Genomic DNA, 19,164 nt, shown 5'->3' with positions numbered 1-19,164 from the left:
TGTCTGCGACAAATATTAGAATTTCCTCAAAACCTACAATGTGGTGGGTTTGAGTACTAGCAGCTTCTAAGCCTGACTCAGGATTAATTAACATAGCGATAAATCTGTGTGTGTAGATCTTTATGTGGACCGTGTAGGAAAGCTGTGAAGCATCTTCAGACCTGCTCAAGGGAGCATTCTGTCACCTCACCGAAGTCCCAAACCATAAACCCAGAAACGTTCCTGACAGGAGTTGCATTCTGCTTTTCTTCAGTAAGGCCTGTTTCCCCCAAATTGATTTATAATAAAAATATCTTCTCTATGAACTTGTTTAAAGTTCCTAAAAATGCCTGCCTCCCCGTGCCATGTTTTCAGTTATTTAACTTCCCCCGTAACACTGACCATCCAGGCACTGGGCAGCCCCCCCACTCCTACCCCCACCCCCAGTCCAGGTCCAGGTCCAGCAGCCCTGGCCAAGTTTCCTTCATCCCCTCTCCTGCTGAGCCCTTACCCCACCGACCCTCTTATTCTCATGCTGGCTTTTACTCCCCAGAACTCTCCCCACATCCACACTTTTTTTTTTCTTGGCTTTGCCGTGCAGCTTGTGGGATCTTAGTTCCCCGACCAGGGACCGAACCCCAGACCTCGGCAGTGCGAGCACTGAGTCCTAACCACTGGACCGCCAGGAAATTCCCCATATCCACACTTTTTACCTAGACTCCAGTAGTCTTTTTTAAACTGTTCTTAAAAACGATCCCTTCTTTCACATCCCTTAAAATTCTAATTCCTCTGAAGAATCCCGATTAACTCAGGATGAAAGGATCTTCAAATAATCAGTATTAAGCAGCAAATGACTCAGATTCCTCACTTGATCTCTTCCAAGGGTATGAAACTGTTCTTCCAAACCAAAACAAGGAAAATCGCCCTTAATAAGGATTTTAGGTAGAGTGCGAGGTTGATGGGTGAAACTTTCGGGACAGTAATCCTTCCTTGGGCTGAAAGATCTTAAAATCTAACTCAAAGCGTTCACTCGACAGGTGTTAATTCCACACCCACATGTGCAGGGTGTTGCTTTACTTGTGAATTAAAACAAAGCCCCTTTCCTAGTGAAATAGTGGACACAGCAGTAAGAGAAAGAGGGTAAGGAACTAAAGAGGAATGGGTGTGGGTGCAGGCAGCATTTGGATAGGGCGGTCTGGGAGGATGCTTGAGCAGAGACTTGAATAAAGTGTAGGAGTGAAATTGCAAAGTTCTCGGAAACACCCTTCCAAGCAGCAGGAACAGCTAATGCAGATGCTTTGAAGTGGGAAAGGGCTTGGCGTATCCAAGGAACAGCTAGAAGCCAGTGCAATTAGACTGAGAGGAAGGATAAGGCAGAAGAAGAAGGCAAGGGCTAGACCGTGGACAGCCTCCCAAGCCACATGAGCACAATGGAAAGCTACTGGAAATTTTAAGAAGGGAAGGGACATGGTCTGATTTGCACTATCACAAGGTTGTGCTGGCTGCTGTATAGAGAATGGACTGAATGGGGGCAGGAGGTGCAGGGGGACCAGGCAGGAGGATGGGGACCACCTGCCTAAGTATGAGCTGGTGGTGGAGACAGAGATGGGGAGCTGGATCACGGACCATGGGGCAAGCCTGGAAGCAGAGATGAATTAAAAATAAAAGGCTTAGGACAGTCCTCCAGATGAGAGATGATGAGAGACTGGATGTGGCGACAAGTGTTTGGATTCAGAACAATTACTGAAGGGGGAGCCGACAGGACTTGACATTAGACAGAAGATGGGGCATAAGGGTAAAGTAAGTCCTGGGTGCCCCACGTTTTTGGCCAGAACAACTGGGTTAAAAAGGACTGCCATTCACAGATGACAGGAATTACAGTTTGGAATGGGGCATGATAAAGGATAAACTTTGGGGAATCCAAAGTTTGTTTTGGACAGGTTGACAGGGCCACCGCATTGCACAGCTCTGGGGCATCCTTCACACTATTGCTGGGCTCCAGGGCCTCTGCTGACAGCGGTGTAGACATGGGTGATGGGTGATGCTATATCGGACATTTAAGGGGAGATGACTGGATATAGGAGAGTCAGGTGAGACACACCACAGTAGTCAAGAAATTCTCACACTTTTAGAAGAAAACGAAGGTCTCATTCTAACTTACAAGGGGGAAATACAAAACCCAAAGTCGCGTTTCAAATCCATGAAATCAAGGACAGAATTTAAGGATCCTGATAATTAAGTATGTGACCCCATAAATGAGAAAATAAAATTTATTTGGTTCACCAGGCCAATGGTTTTGCAGTGACAGAACCACAGTGGGGACAGGGTGTTAATTAATCGAATGCCGCTGTCACATGTTCTTTGAAAACAAAGAGAACAGAACAAAACAAAATACACCTTCTAGACATACATTAAACCAGGGGCTATTAGTGGGTGCTGTATAAGCGTGACACGCAGAAGACCAACAACTTTGATAGGGTTCCCCGCTTTTTGATTTATTTAAATAAATGCAGTAACACCAGTAAGGAAGAACAGCTCTTTAGACCCACTGCTTCTTTTCCAGATCATGAAATCTAAAATCTGCCTTGCTTTTCTGTGTTTTCTTCCTACAGGTTCTGGCTTTATAACAGAGTATCCACAGTTGAATCTCAATAGGACTGAATAAATCAAAAACAGATTTGGAATTAGCTTGGTCATGTAGATATGCTCCTTCTACTTTTTGCTTTCCTTCATGCTAAGTTTTGTCTCTTTGCTGTCATCTCTTATAAAAACATGTTCTAGGGAGTGCCCTGGTGGTCCAGTGGTTAGGATTCAGCACTTTCACTGCTGTGGCCCAGGTCAGGGAACTGAGATCCCACAAGCTGCATGGCACAGTGCAGCCAAAAAACAAACAAACCAACAAAGACCAACCAAAAACCCAAAACATGTTCTAAACATATTAGAGTCAGTCTGGGCTGCAGAACTGCCTTATAGGAAATTAAGCCCCTTCGTAAGTTTCATAAATAGGACATAGCCAATACCTAAACTTTTAAATGTGTGGCTTTTATTTTATTTATTTATTTTAAAATTTTATTTATTTATTTATTTATTTATTTATTTGTGGCTGAGTTGGGTCTTTGTTGCTGCACATGGGCTTTCTCTAGTTGCAGCGAGCAGGGGCTACTCTTCGTTGCGGTGCGCGGGCTTCTCATTGCAGTGGCTTCTCTTGTTGCGGAGCATGGGCTCTAGGCACATGGGCTTCAGTAGTTGAGGCACGTGGGCTTCAGTAGTTGTGGCTCACGGGCTCAGTAGCTGTGGCGCACGGGCTTAGTTGCTCCACGGCACATGGGATCTTCCCGGACCAGGGCTCGAACTCGTGTCCCCTGCATCGGCAGGCAGATTCTTAACCACTGTGTAAATGTGTAGCTTTTAGTATCCATTTTTAAACATTTCCAAAACCTTGGGGGGAAATTTCATATTGTCAATTCTCAGTAATGTGGGGTCTTGCAAGCATTATCTGAGATTTATAAAAATTTTAGTGAGTCACTGAAGGTATAATTATTTCCTCCAGAACTCTTCAGATAACTATTGCCAAAAAGTGATTCTGCTCCTTGCCAAAATTTCGTAATCAAGCGTTCCTTCCACCTGCCAGGAGAAATGTAGTTGGAGGTTCCAGTAAATGTTGGCTGGAACCTCCGCGTTCCCCTCCTGGAGCTATAAATCTCCATAAATCCCTCATATGTGGTCAGTGGTGACCACTGCAGATAACCCTACACAGACTCAAAGGTTGGAGCTGAACCTCTCTCTCTAAAATTCTTTAATAATTTGATTCAGAGTGCAAAAATTGCTAGTAAGAGCATATTTATAATAGTTCTTTCACAGGAATCTATCTGATAGCAACTCTGAATTACCCACATCTCAGATAAGCCAATTCACACCCAAGTTGATCCTTTCAGCAATCTGGGAATCTCATCTTTTCTTCTTTTAAAGACCATCAATCTCACAAATGGCCAAAGTTTAACCAAGAACCATGAATCTAGTCTGCTTTGACCTCATAGTCTCATTTCTGGGAATTTAGCTTGGAGAAATAATCCCCACCCCACACACAAAGAAAACAGCTACAAAAGTAAAGAATTCACAGCAGTATTATTTATATAACTAACTAAATAACTAAATAACTAGTCAGAAACCACTAATAGCCTATGATCAAACAATAATTAGTTAAGTGAATTATGTGTTAGAATAATACATTGCCACTAAAATTCTAATTATGAAAACTATATATTTTCATGTAGAACCATATAAAGTGTTTATGATATTGAATGGGGAATAGAGAAAAACAAATTATACCTATACTAGGACTAATACTCTTAAATATTATATGTATATTATATCCATATATAGAGGATATCAATACTTCTCTATATAAATAACTATCTATATATCTATAAATGACATCCAGAAGGAAACTTGGAAAAATGATGATTTTGATTGATAAGGATTGTGAGTTTTTGTTCTTTAATTTGGAGTTTCAGTAACATTCTTTAAAAACTTTGGTAACTAATCAATGAATCACAGCAACTCCCCTTAAAAAGGGAAAGTAAATAAAAGAAACAGACGTTCTTATTGTATGTGGTCAGCTTAAAGAGATGAGGGATCTGTACTTCCTGTAAGTTTGTAAAAATCTAGGAAAATCAAGCAAGTATAAAATGTCTAGACTTTACACATTAAAACTAATCATGTTGCCTTAGAAAGAACTGTTGATTTTCCAGTTATTTCTATCCATTATCATTGAACACCAGTAAATCCCAGACATTGTCACAGAATCAGATGCATTGATAATTTATGTTTGAGAATAAAAGACTGAAGGCAAAACAAAGGAACGGTCACTGTGTACTTTGACTTATATTCACCCCAAGGACTGGCCACTGAGTCCATTACCTCTAAAGAGAAGGTGAGTATCTTGCCAAAAATACAGTTGCCTTAAGTGGAGCCCATGAGGTGAAGAAATTAAGAGCCCCCCTCCTCTCAGGCTTCCAGGAGTGTTGGTGTTTCCTAATGAGAACTGCTGCTGGCTTGAACACCAGGCTTTGGAAAGAACCTCAACGGCTGTGCTCTTGCAAATGGCAAGTCAAAGCTCTCTTTTAAAGAATTTCCTTTTACAAAATCAACATATTCTCATCAAAACGAGCAAACGGATTCTTGTGTGTCAGGACCAACACTGGTTATTCATAATATTATGTGAGTGGGATGCATTGTAATAGGAAAACATAGCATATGTGGAAACTGCTGCATAAAAATCATATTTTCTCAAGTCTACAAATAACAAATGCTGGAGAGGGTGTGGAGAAAAGGGAACCCTCCTGCTCTGCTGGTGGGAATGTAAGTTGGTGCAGCCATTATGGAAAACAGTACGGAAGTTCCTCAGAAAACTAAAAGTAGAACTACCATATGATCCAGCAATTCCACTCCTGGGCATATATCGGGACAAAACTGTAATTCAAAAAGATACATGCACCCCTATGTTCACAGCAACACTATTCACAATATCTAAAACATGGAAACAACCTAAATGTCCATCAACAGATGAATGGATAAAGAAGATGTGGTACATATATACAATGGAATACTACTCAGCCATAAAAAAGAATGAAATAATGCCATTTGCAGCCGCATGGATGGACCTAGAGATTATCGTACTAAGTGAAGTAAGTCAGAAAGAGAAAGACAAATACCATATAATATCACTTATATGTAGAATCTAAAATATGGCACAAATGAACCTATCTACAAAACAGAAACAGACTCACAGACATAGAGAACAAAGCCAGGGGCGGGGGGGTGGGGGTGGTGTGGTGGGGAGGGAGAGGGATGGACTGGGAGTTTGGGGTTTAGTAGATGCAAACTATTACATTTAGAATGGATAAACAACAAGGTCCTACTGTATAGCACAGGGAATTATATCCAGTCTCCTGGGATAAACCATAATGGAAAAGAATTTTTTTTTATGTTGACAAAGTCTTTTCACACTTTTGTTTGTTTGTTTTTTTGGCCGCACCATGCAGCATGTGGGATCTTAGTTCCCCAACCAGGGGTCAAACCTGTGCCCCCTGCTGCGGAAGCACAGAGTCTTAACCACTGGACCACCAGGGAAGTCCCAAAAGAAATGTATATATATGTGTGTGTAACTGAGTCACTTTGTTGTACAGCAGAGACAGGCATAACATTGTAAATCAACTATACTTCAATAAAAAATAAAATAAATTTAAAAAAATCATCCTTTCTCCCAAAAACATGAACAGCAAGTACTATCCTATTTCACTTTTAAGACTTCAAGAGTTTTTAAAATTAATTTTTATTGGAGTATAGTTGATTTACAATGTTGTGTTAGCTTCTGCTGTACAGCAAAGTGAATCAGTTATACCTTTAAGACTTTAAGCTTTTGTTTAAGATCAAACAGCTGGCTCATGAGCACGATATGGCCTCAGAGGCAAGGAGAATATCCATCTCTCCCACTATGTTACTGTCTTCTACTTCCTTTCAAATCCATTCAAAAAAGGAAGGAAACTTCATCTTTTGCATGGTGAGCTATTTCTCACCAGGCACTCTTGTTAGAGATTCATCTATTCAAATATCGCAAAATCTACATGAAAAATAATTTTCTACTAGTATTCTGAACTGAACTTGGAAATCCTCTCTATATGCAGTAACGAGATCCAGCAGTAATCCTGTAAATTCTAAATCTTCCCTTTGGGCAGGGAGGATTTCGCCACTGTATCAAATGGCCCAAAATGTATTAGGCTGATGGCTAAGAATGGTACTTAAGCAAGACACTATTTCTAGTCAGCCATGAGAAACAGTAACTCGACCTAAAATTTTAAAAGCGGCTTGTTTTCAATGCCATCAGCCAATTCAACATTTTTTAGACTGGTCCTGTTATGGACAATATTTTTATGACATATGGTCACAAGGAGACCTGTATCTGCTCCTGTTTTCTGTAGTAAACCCTGATCAAACCCTTTCTGCAGTAGAAAGGAGATTCTGTATTGAGAAACAGAATGACCTGATGGAAGGTACCAGATATGCAGTGCCTATATATCAATACACAGAATGTGATGCTAGGCGGTTTGTACCTGTCTTCTTGTGATCCTCCCCTGAACTTGGGAAGGTGGTTTATTATAATCAGCCTGTTATAGATGCAGAACTGGCTGCTCAGAGAGTTACATAACCTGCCTAAGGTTTCCTAGCTGGTGGGGCTGCCGGAGTCCTGAGTGGGTTTGTTGACTGCAGAGCCTGGGTCCTTTTCCTCTCCTCCCTGACGGCCGGGAGCTGTGGCTCTCTGGATATACTGCTGATTGAGGCTCTCCTCTCCTCTAAAGAAGATCTTAAGTTCACTGTCAGCCCTTCATGGTCCTGCATCGAAGCAGCAACTGCATTTGACCCCAGAAGAGCTGGATTTGGGCTCTCGCTCTGTTGTGGCACTTTTGCTGATAATTGCTGTCACCAGAAAGTGGAAACCATTTCTACTGGAAAACATTCTACTGTGGTTTTGATAGTCATCCTTATGAAAATTAGATCACTTACTAAGAAAAGCCAGGGTAGCCAAAAGTGAAAGGTTGCAAGGAGAGATACTGCATAGTATGAGATGATCTCAAGGAGCCCTTTCTACAGCTGACTGCTGATGGAGACCTTCACACCAGTCAGCCCAGCATCCTGGGGTGGAAGGTCAAGAAAATAACTCAGTGGGAACCAGAGCATGTGTGTGAATGTGCGCTGCCCTGAGACGTGGGCTGCCTGGTAGCAAAATGTAAGATAATGAGCACAATGTATAAGATAACAGCCCTCCCCCTCCCCCAGGGACGCTGTGAGGATAGAAGTCAGTTATTATAACCTGTAAAAACGAACACTTGAGGCCAAACAGTTAAATATCCAATATTATGAGAGTAATTTTAGAAATCAGAGAACATCAACACAATGCCATATCATGCAGCCATTCAAAATAATGGTAGCTATTACCCACATAATAAGCAAAGCAGAAATGTTCATGATGCATGATATTAAAACACCACAAATGTACATGTACTTACTGATATTCTTTCTAGAATTTTAAAAGGTTTCACAATTTCCAAAATTTTCATCTCAATAGAATTACAAAAGGCTTTAAGAGAGCATACTGTTTACAGCTCCTCTCAACAGAATATCTGACTCAGAGACGTGTACATGTAATTCTCCTTAAAATAAAAGGAACACTATGCATCGCAAGATATTATTTAACCTGTGTCTGCACCACCTATAATTTACTCATTAAATTACTATAATTTTTTATTAAAAAAGGAAAAGAATTCAAAGTACAGACATGACAGACTATAAAAAAGACATGATTACCAGTGAGTAAATAAAACAAAAGGACACAATCATAACACAGCAAAGAAATACAAGGATCTGCAACTAGTAAAACAAAGTCTAACTGAAAACTAAGCTATGTCGAAGAAGGCTGCTTCTACTTCTCAATTCTTTCTTTCACTCCAAGAGTATTGATCGAGAGCCTGCTTTGTGCCACACTGGGCACCGTTCCAGGGACTGAGACTACAACAGTGGACAAGAAAATTCTTGCCCTAGTGGAGCTTACAACATGGGGTGAAAGAAAAACAAACAAGTAAATACATAAAATGTTAGATGTTGGTTAAGTACTAAAGAAAAATAAAGCAGGGGGAGGTGGTAGAAATGGGGTGGAGAAGGTGGGGGGACTTTGTAATTTTAAATAAGGTAAACAAGATAGACCTCAATGAGATGATATTCCTGAGAAAGAAGTCAGGAAGTGAGTTCTGCAGATACCTGGGGGAGAAGCTTACCAAGGCAAGAAAAGCCAGTGCAAAGGCCCTGGGGCAGGACTGCAAAGGGCATGGATCGCACAGGGTAAGAAGGCCATGTGGTTGGAGGAGGAGAATTCAAAAAAGTAGGAGGAGGCCATGTTATGTGGGCTTCACATTTCATGATTCACTCCAGAAATACAATTAATGATTCTTACTAAGGTAAATGCACAGAGTTTTTGTTTAGGGTGTTGGTTAAAATGCTAAACGGTATGAGTGAAGGAAAGTCAGCAAGAGACACAGCCACTGCCCAAAGTAACAAATAAGAAGAAGGTATAAACTTTGCAAGGTCAAGGGAAAGTCAGGAACCAGGGAAGTAGGCCAGCATCGTGTTCAGATTTACTGTGTTTACTTTATGATTATATTAGGTATTTTGCTTAATTCCAAACCTTAATATCCTGTTTCACTTCTTCCTTTCCATCATATAAAAGAAAAGCTCTCCTTTTCTTATAAAAGACCAGTCTCCATGGTCTATAGAGACTGTCACCTAATTGGAGCTCTGGTGCAGGGTTTCTCAGCCCCTATGGACATTCTGGACCAGGTAATTCTTCGTTGTGGAGGCTGTTCTGTGTGTTATAGGATGTTTAGCAGCACCTTTGGGTTCTACCCACTAGATGCCAGTAGTAACCCCCCAGCTATAATGCCCCTAACAATCAAAAATGTCTCCAGACATTGACAAATGTTTGCTGGGGTGGGGAGCAAAATTGTGCCTGCTTGGTAATCACTGCTTTAATGTGAATAGATAAAAACATCAGCTCAGTGTATTAAGCCTTTTTTTAATCCAATGGGTTGATCCTAAGGCATATATCTCTTCCTAACTTCTAAACATACCCAAAGTTCTTTGCTACATATTTACAGTTCAGAAAGAACTAAATCCCTCAGATGTTCCAAACACAGCTGCTCCCTATATTGAATGTTTGTCCCATGCAACTCCTACTTGTCCCTCAAGTCCCGTTAAAGCCTTAACTGTCAAGCCCCCCAGGAAGCTTTCCCATGATCCGGAGCATAAGCATGTGAGGTGTTCCCATTCATTATATGTTCTCACGTATGTACTCGTACTTTGTCGAAACTATCACAACTGCAATTAAATAAGTATTTTGGTCATTATTATTTAATATCTCCCCTATTTCAGCAAGAACCCTATCAATCTTGTTGTCTCATGTATCTCCAGAGCATTACAAGAATTACTGTGGACTCAAATTTATATAGAAAAGCATATCACTGGCCAATTTTGGTACTTTATTACTAACAAATTATTATGCACCTCACAGGTGATCAAAGTACCATGACACAGACCACCATGTCTTAATGATAAATCTCTTAGGGCAAAATCTTGACTATGAATATATTTTACTTGAGGGTACATTTTTCCCTTTTGTTAACAACAAAAGCTATGAAAAGACTGTAATGATGACAAGAGGAGCAAAAAGGCCCTCTTCATTAGATGACAATGAATGAGCCATGGAACGGAGTGGCTGTAGCTGAGGTCATCTTTCTGGCTCCTTTGAACTCCTTATAACATTTATTTTAACACAGTTTATTCCACACAGCATACATCATATTGTATTGCTTACTCTTGTATATCCGATAGCCACAAATATATTTAAATTCCTCAGAGGGGTTAGTATTCTGGGATCCACAAATGAGTTTCAGAATGTCCGAGGGACGCTTGAAATCGTATGTAAAGACCTAGAAACACTTTCTACGAACAGGGTCAGGAAGGTTTATACGTGTCTCAAAGGTGGCAATTTAAGACCCACCATCTCATATGATTCCATTTACTGATAATTTTAAAACTTGTAGGGATATTCCCATCATCTTTGGTCCATCTCGTAGGAAGAAAAAACAAATTTTAGTTACCGATTTCCTCTCCTGCTTCAATTCCTGGACGTAGCGTGCTAACTCCACGGTGATCTGGGAGGTCATATTCTCGGAGATGACTTCATGCTGTCCAGCATAATCGTTCATCTCATTCAGGGTGGAAAGGAAGGCTTTACATGCTGTATACCTACGGAACAGAACGCACACCCCTCCTTTTCAAACAAGGCACATCCTCTCTCATGTTGCTTCCCACCAGCGAAATAGTAATTAAAATCAGGTTAATTTGCATCCAGCTCCCATAGGGTCTTGACAATTCATTACACATAAGAGGGTTCTCATCAAAATGGCGCAGAATAAATTACAACTGAAACATTTTTCATTTTGTAAAGCCAAATTGCCCTACATAAGGCACTATTTGGCTTTGTTAATAGCCCACATATAACCCAAAATACATATACGTACTATAGGTACTAATATAATGGATATTTAGATCTAAATTATAGATAATACTTTTGGACTTTTCACGTTAAGATGTCTTAATTGCTGTCTGAAACAGACATATTTCTGGGATGAATGAGACGCCTGATATTACAAAACCAAATCAAGATGTAGAATGCATGGTCCACACTTCCTGTATTTGTTTAGATTATATTCTAAGCTTTTCCTAATTACCTTAATTGAAACAATCTGGAATAGGAGTAGGTTTTTATTGTCTTTCCCCCAATTTAAAAACTGGCACAGATATGAATGAGGAAGGCAACTTGTTTTTGTAGATATATTATATCTACAAAATATATGTAGATTTCCTTTATAATCATCACCAATGCCACACAGATATTACCACATAACAATCAATGATAAACACACCTGTATTCTTCTTCCTCCTTCGAGTTCTTTTTAGGTTGGTATTTCTTCGAAAGATTCCTAAAACAAAAAGGCAGACATGTCACCTTATACAGAAAGATAACTGAGAAATCAGGAATGAAAGAAGTCAGTGCTTTTGTTTACAAGTTAAAAAAAGAAAAGTCACAAAATGTCCACAGCTGAAATCCATTTGTTTCCTTCCATTTTTCAGGGTGAAAGACTTGCATAGCTTTGACTCTTTTACCTAAAGGTAGAGCAAATAAGAACAGAAATGGTCGCCAACTGGTTGTTTACCTGGATGTTAAGACCTGACATTATTTAACCGGAGAGGGCAGACCATGTGTTTCTATGCAACCATTATTGCTCTAAATCCAAGGCAAGCATATCGACTGAGTCCAGATGTTTAAATGAAAAATCAAAGTGTCAAGGGCAGGTTTTCAAGGCTGTGTGCTGCTCTCCCAAAACCTAATGAAAACTACTTGTGAATAAGTCTTCTTGCAGGAAGTAGAGACAATATTTGGGGAGATGTTTACGCTAAGACATTTAGCAAGGAGAACTTTTAACCTGCCTAGCAGGCTTGCACTGAACACGCTCAGATTAGTCAAAATTGTTCTAATCTCTCTTCCTAATCCCATCTCCAGGTCAAGAATCCAGATACTCCCCTCTACATTCTGCATGTTTCAAGTTACACAAAAACTAAGAGGTAATCTTGAAAAAAGAAAACTCACTAACATCTGTTCCACTGATTGATTTCCTTTGGGTCCTGATTTTGGCTTCTGTAGTTAGAACAGCCATAAAGGGACTTCCCTGGTGGTCCAGTGGTTAAGAATCCATCTTGCAATGCAGGGGACACCAGTTCGAACCCTGGTCGGGGAACTAAGATCCCACATGCCGCAGGGCAACTAAGCCTATGCGCCACAACTAGAGAGAAGCCTGCGCGATGCAACAAAAGATCCCACGTGCCGCAACTAAGACCTGATGCAGCCAATAAATAAATATTGAGAAAAAAGGAAGAAGAACAGCCATAGATAAAGAAGATGTGGTACATATATACAATGGAATACTACTCAGCCATTAAAAAGAATGAAATAATGCCATTTGCAGCAATATGGATGGACCTGGAGTAAGGATGGACCTTACTAAGTGAAGTAAGTCAGAAAGAGAAAGACAAATACCATATGATATCATTTATATGTGGAATCTAAAATATGGCACAAATAAACCTATCTATGAAACAGAAGCAGACTCACAGACATAGAGAACAGACTTGTGGTTGCCAAGGGGGAGAGGGCTGGAGGAGGGATGGACTGAGAGTTTGGGGTTAGTAGATGCAAACTATTACATATAGAATGGATGGACAGCAAGGTCCTACTGTATAGCACAGGGAACTATATTCAATGTCCTGGGATAAACCATAATCGAAAAGAATATGAAAAAGAATGTGTGTGTGTGTGTGTATATATATATATATATATATAGAGAGAGAGAGAGAGAGAGAGAGAGAGAGAGCTGAGTCACTTTGCTGTACAGCAGAAATTAACATCAACTATACTTCAATTAAAAAAAAGAAGTGGGCTTCCCTGGTGGCGCAGTGGTTAGGAGTCCGCCTGCTGATACAGGGGACACGGGTTCGTGCCCCGGTCTGGGAAGATCCCACATGCCGCGGAGCGGCTGGGCCCATGAGCCATGGCCGCTGAGCCTGCGCGTCCGGAGCTTGTGCTCCGCAACGGGAGAGGCCACAACAGTGAGAGGCCTGCGTACCGCAAAAAAAAAAAAAGAAGAAGAATAGCCCTACGAGTGAACTAGTGGTCCACAGTGGGTCTCTTCATATGACAGCATCTCAGTATTCACTTCCCTGTTTATTCCATGTTGCTATTCCTCTTTCATAGTAACTACTTTCATTATTTCACATTCTATTTCTTTCATTTCCCCTGAATCTACAGATGTGCCTAGAAAAGTGTGCAGTAATAAATGTACAATTTTGATCATGGTACGTTTTACAGACAAAGTGAAATGTGAGTTCACCTCTAACAGGTGTTACTAGGTGACATGAGAGGCAGAGGACTTTAGTAAAAAGGACGTTGCTCTGGGAATCCAGAGGCCATGTGACTAGATGGTGTAAACTCAGACAAAGCAATGGGCAAGCCTGTGCTTCCAGTTCCTCATCTGTAAGCCCGAGGCAGGTGGGTGAAATGACCTCTATTGTCCCTTAAAGTTTGGAAGTTCCCAGGGAATATATATCACCCAACAGAAATAGTGATTGTTGCAATTTAAAAAGAAGTCATGGGGCTTCCCTGGTGGCGCAGTGGTTGAGAGTCCGCCTGCCGATGCAGGGGACATGGGTTCGTGCCCCGGTCTGGGAAGATCCCACATGCTGCGGAGTGGCTGGGCCTGTGAGCCATGGCCGCTGAGCCTGTGCGTCTGGAGCCTGTGCTCCGCAACGGGAAAGGCCACAGCAGTGAGAGGCCCACGTACAGCAAAAAAATAAAAAATAAAAAAATAAAAAGAAGTCATGGGGCTTCCCTGGTGGCACAGTGGTTGAGAGTCCACCTGCCAATGCAGGGGACATGGGTTCCTGCCCTGGTCCGGGAAGATCCTACATGCCGCGGAGCGGCTAGGCCCGTGAGCCATGGCCACTGAGCCTGCACGTCCGGAGCCTGTGCTCGCAACAGGAGAGGCCACAACAGTGAGAGGCCCGCGTATCAAAAAAAAAAAAAAAAGAAGAAGAAGCCATGGGTATATAACAATTTAAAAATTATAATTAGACAAACTGATGAAAGAAAAATGTACTGACTTGGAGGTTGCTATCACGTGAGCTATGCTTAAACAAACTACATTGTGTTTTCTCTACTGATACTCTGGATACACGGTAAAGATTATCTAATAGATCTAGATTTGAAAGAATGTGAAAAAGCAGTATTTCCTTAAAGCATGTGCCTTAGAGAAAAATTAATGCAAAAGAGAGAAATTTTTGGTTTTAATTTAATTTAATTTTTTAACGTCTTTATTGGAGTATAATTGCTTTACAATGGTGTGTTAGTTTCTGCTTTATAACAAAGTGAATCAGCTATACATAGCTGATTCACTTTGTTAAAAGAGATAAATCTTATATACTGAAAGCATGGTAGAATTCTTTGAGTTGCCTACCACATTTAGTCCTTAAAAAGGTAGATTTAATAAAAACAATAGCTCCAACTTACATATACCAGGAATAAAGAGGAGCCATGGAAAGCAGATGACTAATCAATAGGTTATTTTCCAAATATATTTAAAGCAGCATATATGGGACCTGCAGTATTGAAAAGCCTAGAGGTTACATGTGAGATATTTTTAGTGCATGGTTTTAAATATCGACCATTTCTTCTGCTAACTATAAATTACAAATGGAAAATGTCACTTCTAAATTCACATCTTATATAAAAACTCATTCAAAACTGTTATTTTAGAGGTTGATTTAAATCTACATTTTCTTTTTAGCTTTCAGTCATTAGCAGACGTAAAAATAACTTAAACTTTATATCTAGTTGAAGGAAACATAGCTTGAAGACATCCAGGTGAAGTCAGTACTTTTTATAGTTCCGTTTTACCAGTCAAATCCTAACCAGGATTAAAGACCTGTTGTGGGTGATCTCCAGTAAAGACGGTCCAGTACTGAAGAATGAGTATCACTTTGACGATGTTAGCATATATAGCATTCAAAATGCTTCTTAAAAGCATCAATGAATAATTCACTCTATAAACACCAGCAGAAAACTAAAAGCTTAAGAGGTCTAGAAGGGAACTTCAGATCTCAGGATATTTCTCTCAGGGACCACTACAAAAAAAAGAGCAACTTGCATTTCCATTCTCTGGAGGCGGGCTTTCTTGCCCTATTTGTATGAGGTTATTTTAAAAATAAGCAAGCAAATAAACACCAAAAACACCTTTAAATTTATGGGGTCTTTCTGAGAAGTTTAAATTGTTTTATATACTTGCTCTTCAGATAGGCTAATTAAAAGGTAAAAGGAAAATATATATCTTTTAATAAAGATACTGGATTTAAATTTGGTTGGTCCTAAGAACTGCAGTGAGGCTTCTAAAAAGGAAACACTTGGGCCTCATTCCAGACCCTCTGAAATGGAAGGTCCAAGGCTGGACACAGGAATGTTTTGTGTCTTTTTTTTTTTTAATCTGTCTTTTATATTTTAAAAGCTCACCACAGATTGCCAGATAAAGATGGCACAATAAAATCTGATCAGAGAATTGCGCTTTTCCAACAAGAGGCGAAATAAAAGCCAGGAAATTTTCAACAGCAGAAAATAAACCAATGAAGAAAGGCACATAACCTCAGTCTACACACTTTGAGAAGTGGTGACCAGCATGAGGGACAGAAAATTCTGGAACAGTGTAGAACAGATGCTTGACCCCACCCTCACAGTCACAGGGAGGGAAACAAGTCCACAGAATCCTGAAAACCGATTCAGACAGAAGTAAACTGAGGGGTGAGTAAGCGCTCAGGGAACAGTGACAGAAAAGATCTGAGAGGAAGACATGCAGGCTGACCACCCAGATGCCAGGACTTGGCAGGAGCTGGGGCTGGCCACCTGGGTCTCTACTTCCCAGGGCTGCAGGGTGAATGCCTAGGGAAGATCACCACAAAACCTAGCGATTCCCAAGGAATAGGGATGAACGCCTTTGACCTAATGGAGTGAATGCTAAAACAGAACCTCTAACAAAGTTTCAGAACAGACAACAAAACTCAGAGTCTCAAAGACAACATATACAAAAACAAGTGCTTTTGAGACCATGCCCCATGGGGTTAATAAAAACTGGTGACTAACAGAAATTCTTGAGCTTGCCTTCCAGTTTATTAAAAACCCCTGCACGTGTAACCTGCCTTCACCGATCAAGCCAATGCTTTAATTGTTGCTACAAAACGCTGAGCTGTCCTCCAAGCATCACACAGCCGAAACAATAAGATGTTTGCCTGGGTTGTTTTCCAGGAACTTAGAGCTAGCTGTGTCTAGCTCAAGCTCAAGCCAGCTAAGACTGGTTGGGACTACCTAAAACAGGGCCTGCACAGGTGTCTGGTAAATGACATTTTGACACCAGAGGGCCAAAAACCCCACCCTCAGATCATGCTAAGCGCCTCCATTTTTGAACATGCATCCCATGAAGAAGCAAGTAACTCAGATACGCCTGCACAGAACACTAATTACCACACCTTTTCCCTACCTGCAGTCCCCTTTCCCCATGCCTAAGACCACCCTGCTTCTTTATCCCATAAATATCCCAAGTCTCTCGCCTTCAGGGAGATGGATCTGAGACTTGTTCTCCTATCTCCTCACTTGGCCGCCTTGTGAATAAACCCTTTCCCACCTGCAAACCTCGGCATCTCAGTGTTTAGCTTGCTGCATGTTGGCAAACGAACCTGGTTTGGTAACACTTTCCTCTACCCTTACCCTATAAGGGAGCTCAGAGGGAAAGACCAATGGCACGGAAGCACAGCAGTGATCATTCACATTCTATCATATCAAACAGGGGCACTGGTGTTGCTTGTGTTAGTAACAAAAACATGCTTAGGCATCAGCCTAAGACGTTTACATGTTTTATCTCATTAAGTCCCCTCAAGAGGCTTATAAGGTGGGAATTATCAACATTATTATTATTCACATATTACAGATGAAAAAGACAGAGCACAGAGAGTAATTTGTCCCAAATCATATTACTATTAAGTGGAAGAACATCCCAGGCATTGGGACTCTAGAGTCTGTTACTTGTAACCACTTCACTAAACTGCCTGTATTAAATATAAGCAAGGTGAAGGGATGTAGTATGTAATACAGAAGAAAAGGAAGGGACTTCCCGGGTGGCGCAGTGCTTAAGAATCCGCCTGTCAATGCAGGGGACACAGGTTCGATCCCTGGTCCAAGAAGATCCCACGTGCTGCAGAGCAACAAAACCTGTGCGCCACAACTACTGAAGCCCGTGCGCCTAGAGCCCATGCTCAGCAATGAGAAACCCACATACCGCAACAAGGAGTAGCCCCCACTCACTGCAACTAGAGAAAGCCCGCTTGCAGCAACGAAGACCCAATGCAGCCAAAGATTTAAAAAAATAAAAATAAAAAAGAAGAAGAAAAGGAAGGAAGAAAATGACATAGAAAAACCCAATCTGGAAGAAAACATACAAGGAAATGAAGCAAATCCTAACTCCTCCAGAATATTTTACACTATGAATAAATTTAATAAAAACACAAAGCCAATAAAGCAAGAATCCCCAGCCTACAGGATAAAACAGAATGGGATGAAACTGGGAGGCTGCAAAGCTAAGGAAATGAACTAGGAACTAAAACACACCACTCCAGAGCTAATAAATAAATTAGGCTGGATATCAAATTTAAGAGAGGAAAGTTTTAAGACAATCATAACGTGGAAAGCAACTCTCATAATCATAAAAAGAAAAAAGATATGAAGAACAAGATGCTGTAACATAAGGAAAATGGATCTCTGAAGCATATGACCCAATAAGTAGAATAGAAAAAAATTCAGATATAATTGAAGAAAGTTCCCCTGAAATAAATTATTGACTTTTCATATGAAAGGGAAATTGACAAAGAGTGATCAACCACAAGACATTGCTTGGTAAAGTTATCAAACTGCTCAGTGGAACAAAAAATTCTTCACATACAGAGTCAAAAAAGCAAGTCACCTACAAAGAATAAAAATTTGGCTGGCCCCAGACTTTTCAACGAGAAGACAATGCAGCGACAAAGTTTGGAGAGAAAAGTATGACCAGAGAATAATCAAGTCAAATTGTTGTTAAGTGCAGTCTACCCTCCACATCTGTGGGGTCTACATCCACAGAGTCAACCAACTGTGGATCAAAAAAATTGGGGGGAAAATTCCAGAAAGTTCCAAAAAGCAACACGTGAATTTACTTCATGATGGCAACTGTTTACACAGCATTTACATTGTATTAGGTATTATAAGTAATCAAGAGATGATTTAAAGTATACAGAAGGATGTGTGCAGATTATACACAAATACTATGCCATGTTATATAAGGGACTTGAGCATCTTCAGATTTTGGTATCCGAGGCGGGCGGGGGCAGGGGGTGGTGTTCCTGGAACCAATCCCCCACGGATTCTGAGGGATGACTGTATAGTGGCATTCTCAAACAAGAAAGAACTGGAGGATTATGCCACAGGCTCCTATAGGGGGAAAATAACCCTATTTTTCTTGAGGCCAACGAACAAGTAGAGAGGCTGTGGTAGAAGGAATGGTGATGAGCATAAATCTATAATTAAGACAAATTAACTGTGAGACTCATGTTACAGACTAAATTATATAACTCAATTAGGAGAGGAAGTAAAACAGGTAAATACCATTTTCTTTATCTTTCCTAGCAGTGTGAGTCAATTGAGCCTGTTTAAAATTACAACATGAGTTAAAACAAAAACAAAAACAAATAACAGGAATGACACCCTACACATTTTTCATAATCTTTTTGCTAAACCTTATAAGAATTTGTTTAATATTTCAAATTCGCTAAATCCTTCAGTTTCACTTTAATAAAATCTTTTTAATTGTTCAAGTAAATTTAAATTTAATACCTTGCATATACAATATGCAACATATTTTATAAAATGACTTTTACACAGTTACCTTT

The 19,164-nt window shown here is 40.4% G+C and overlaps 1 protein-coding gene across 1 annotated transcript in view; it reads right to left on the bottom strand.

Moving 5' to 3' along the window:
- Positions 1-19,164, bottom strand: part of FNBP1 (formin binding protein 1) — a gene marked incomplete at its 3' end in the record, with an annotated part of 98,956 nt that overhangs the window by 61,204 nt on the left and 18,588 nt on the right. The window contains exons 3-4 of the mRNA XM_079707059.1: positions 11,517-11,573; positions 10,689-10,836 (exon numbers count right to left, since the gene is read on the bottom strand). Of these exons, the coding sequence (XP_079563185.1) occupies positions 10,689-10,796 (108 nt within the window). The 5' untranslated portion in view covers positions 10,797-10,836; positions 11,517-11,573. The remainder of the gene's footprint in view (positions 1-10,688; positions 10,837-11,516; positions 11,574-19,164) is intronic.

This window comes from Hyperoodon ampullatus (genome assembly GCF_949752795.1).
Source record: "Hyperoodon ampullatus genome assembly, chromosome: 6".
NCBI lineage: Eukaryota > Metazoa > Chordata > Mammalia > Artiodactyla > Ziphiidae > Hyperoodon > Hyperoodon ampullatus.
The sequence above is the reverse complement of the archived record's forward strand: the minus strand, read 5'-3'. Positions and strand labels throughout refer to the sequence as shown.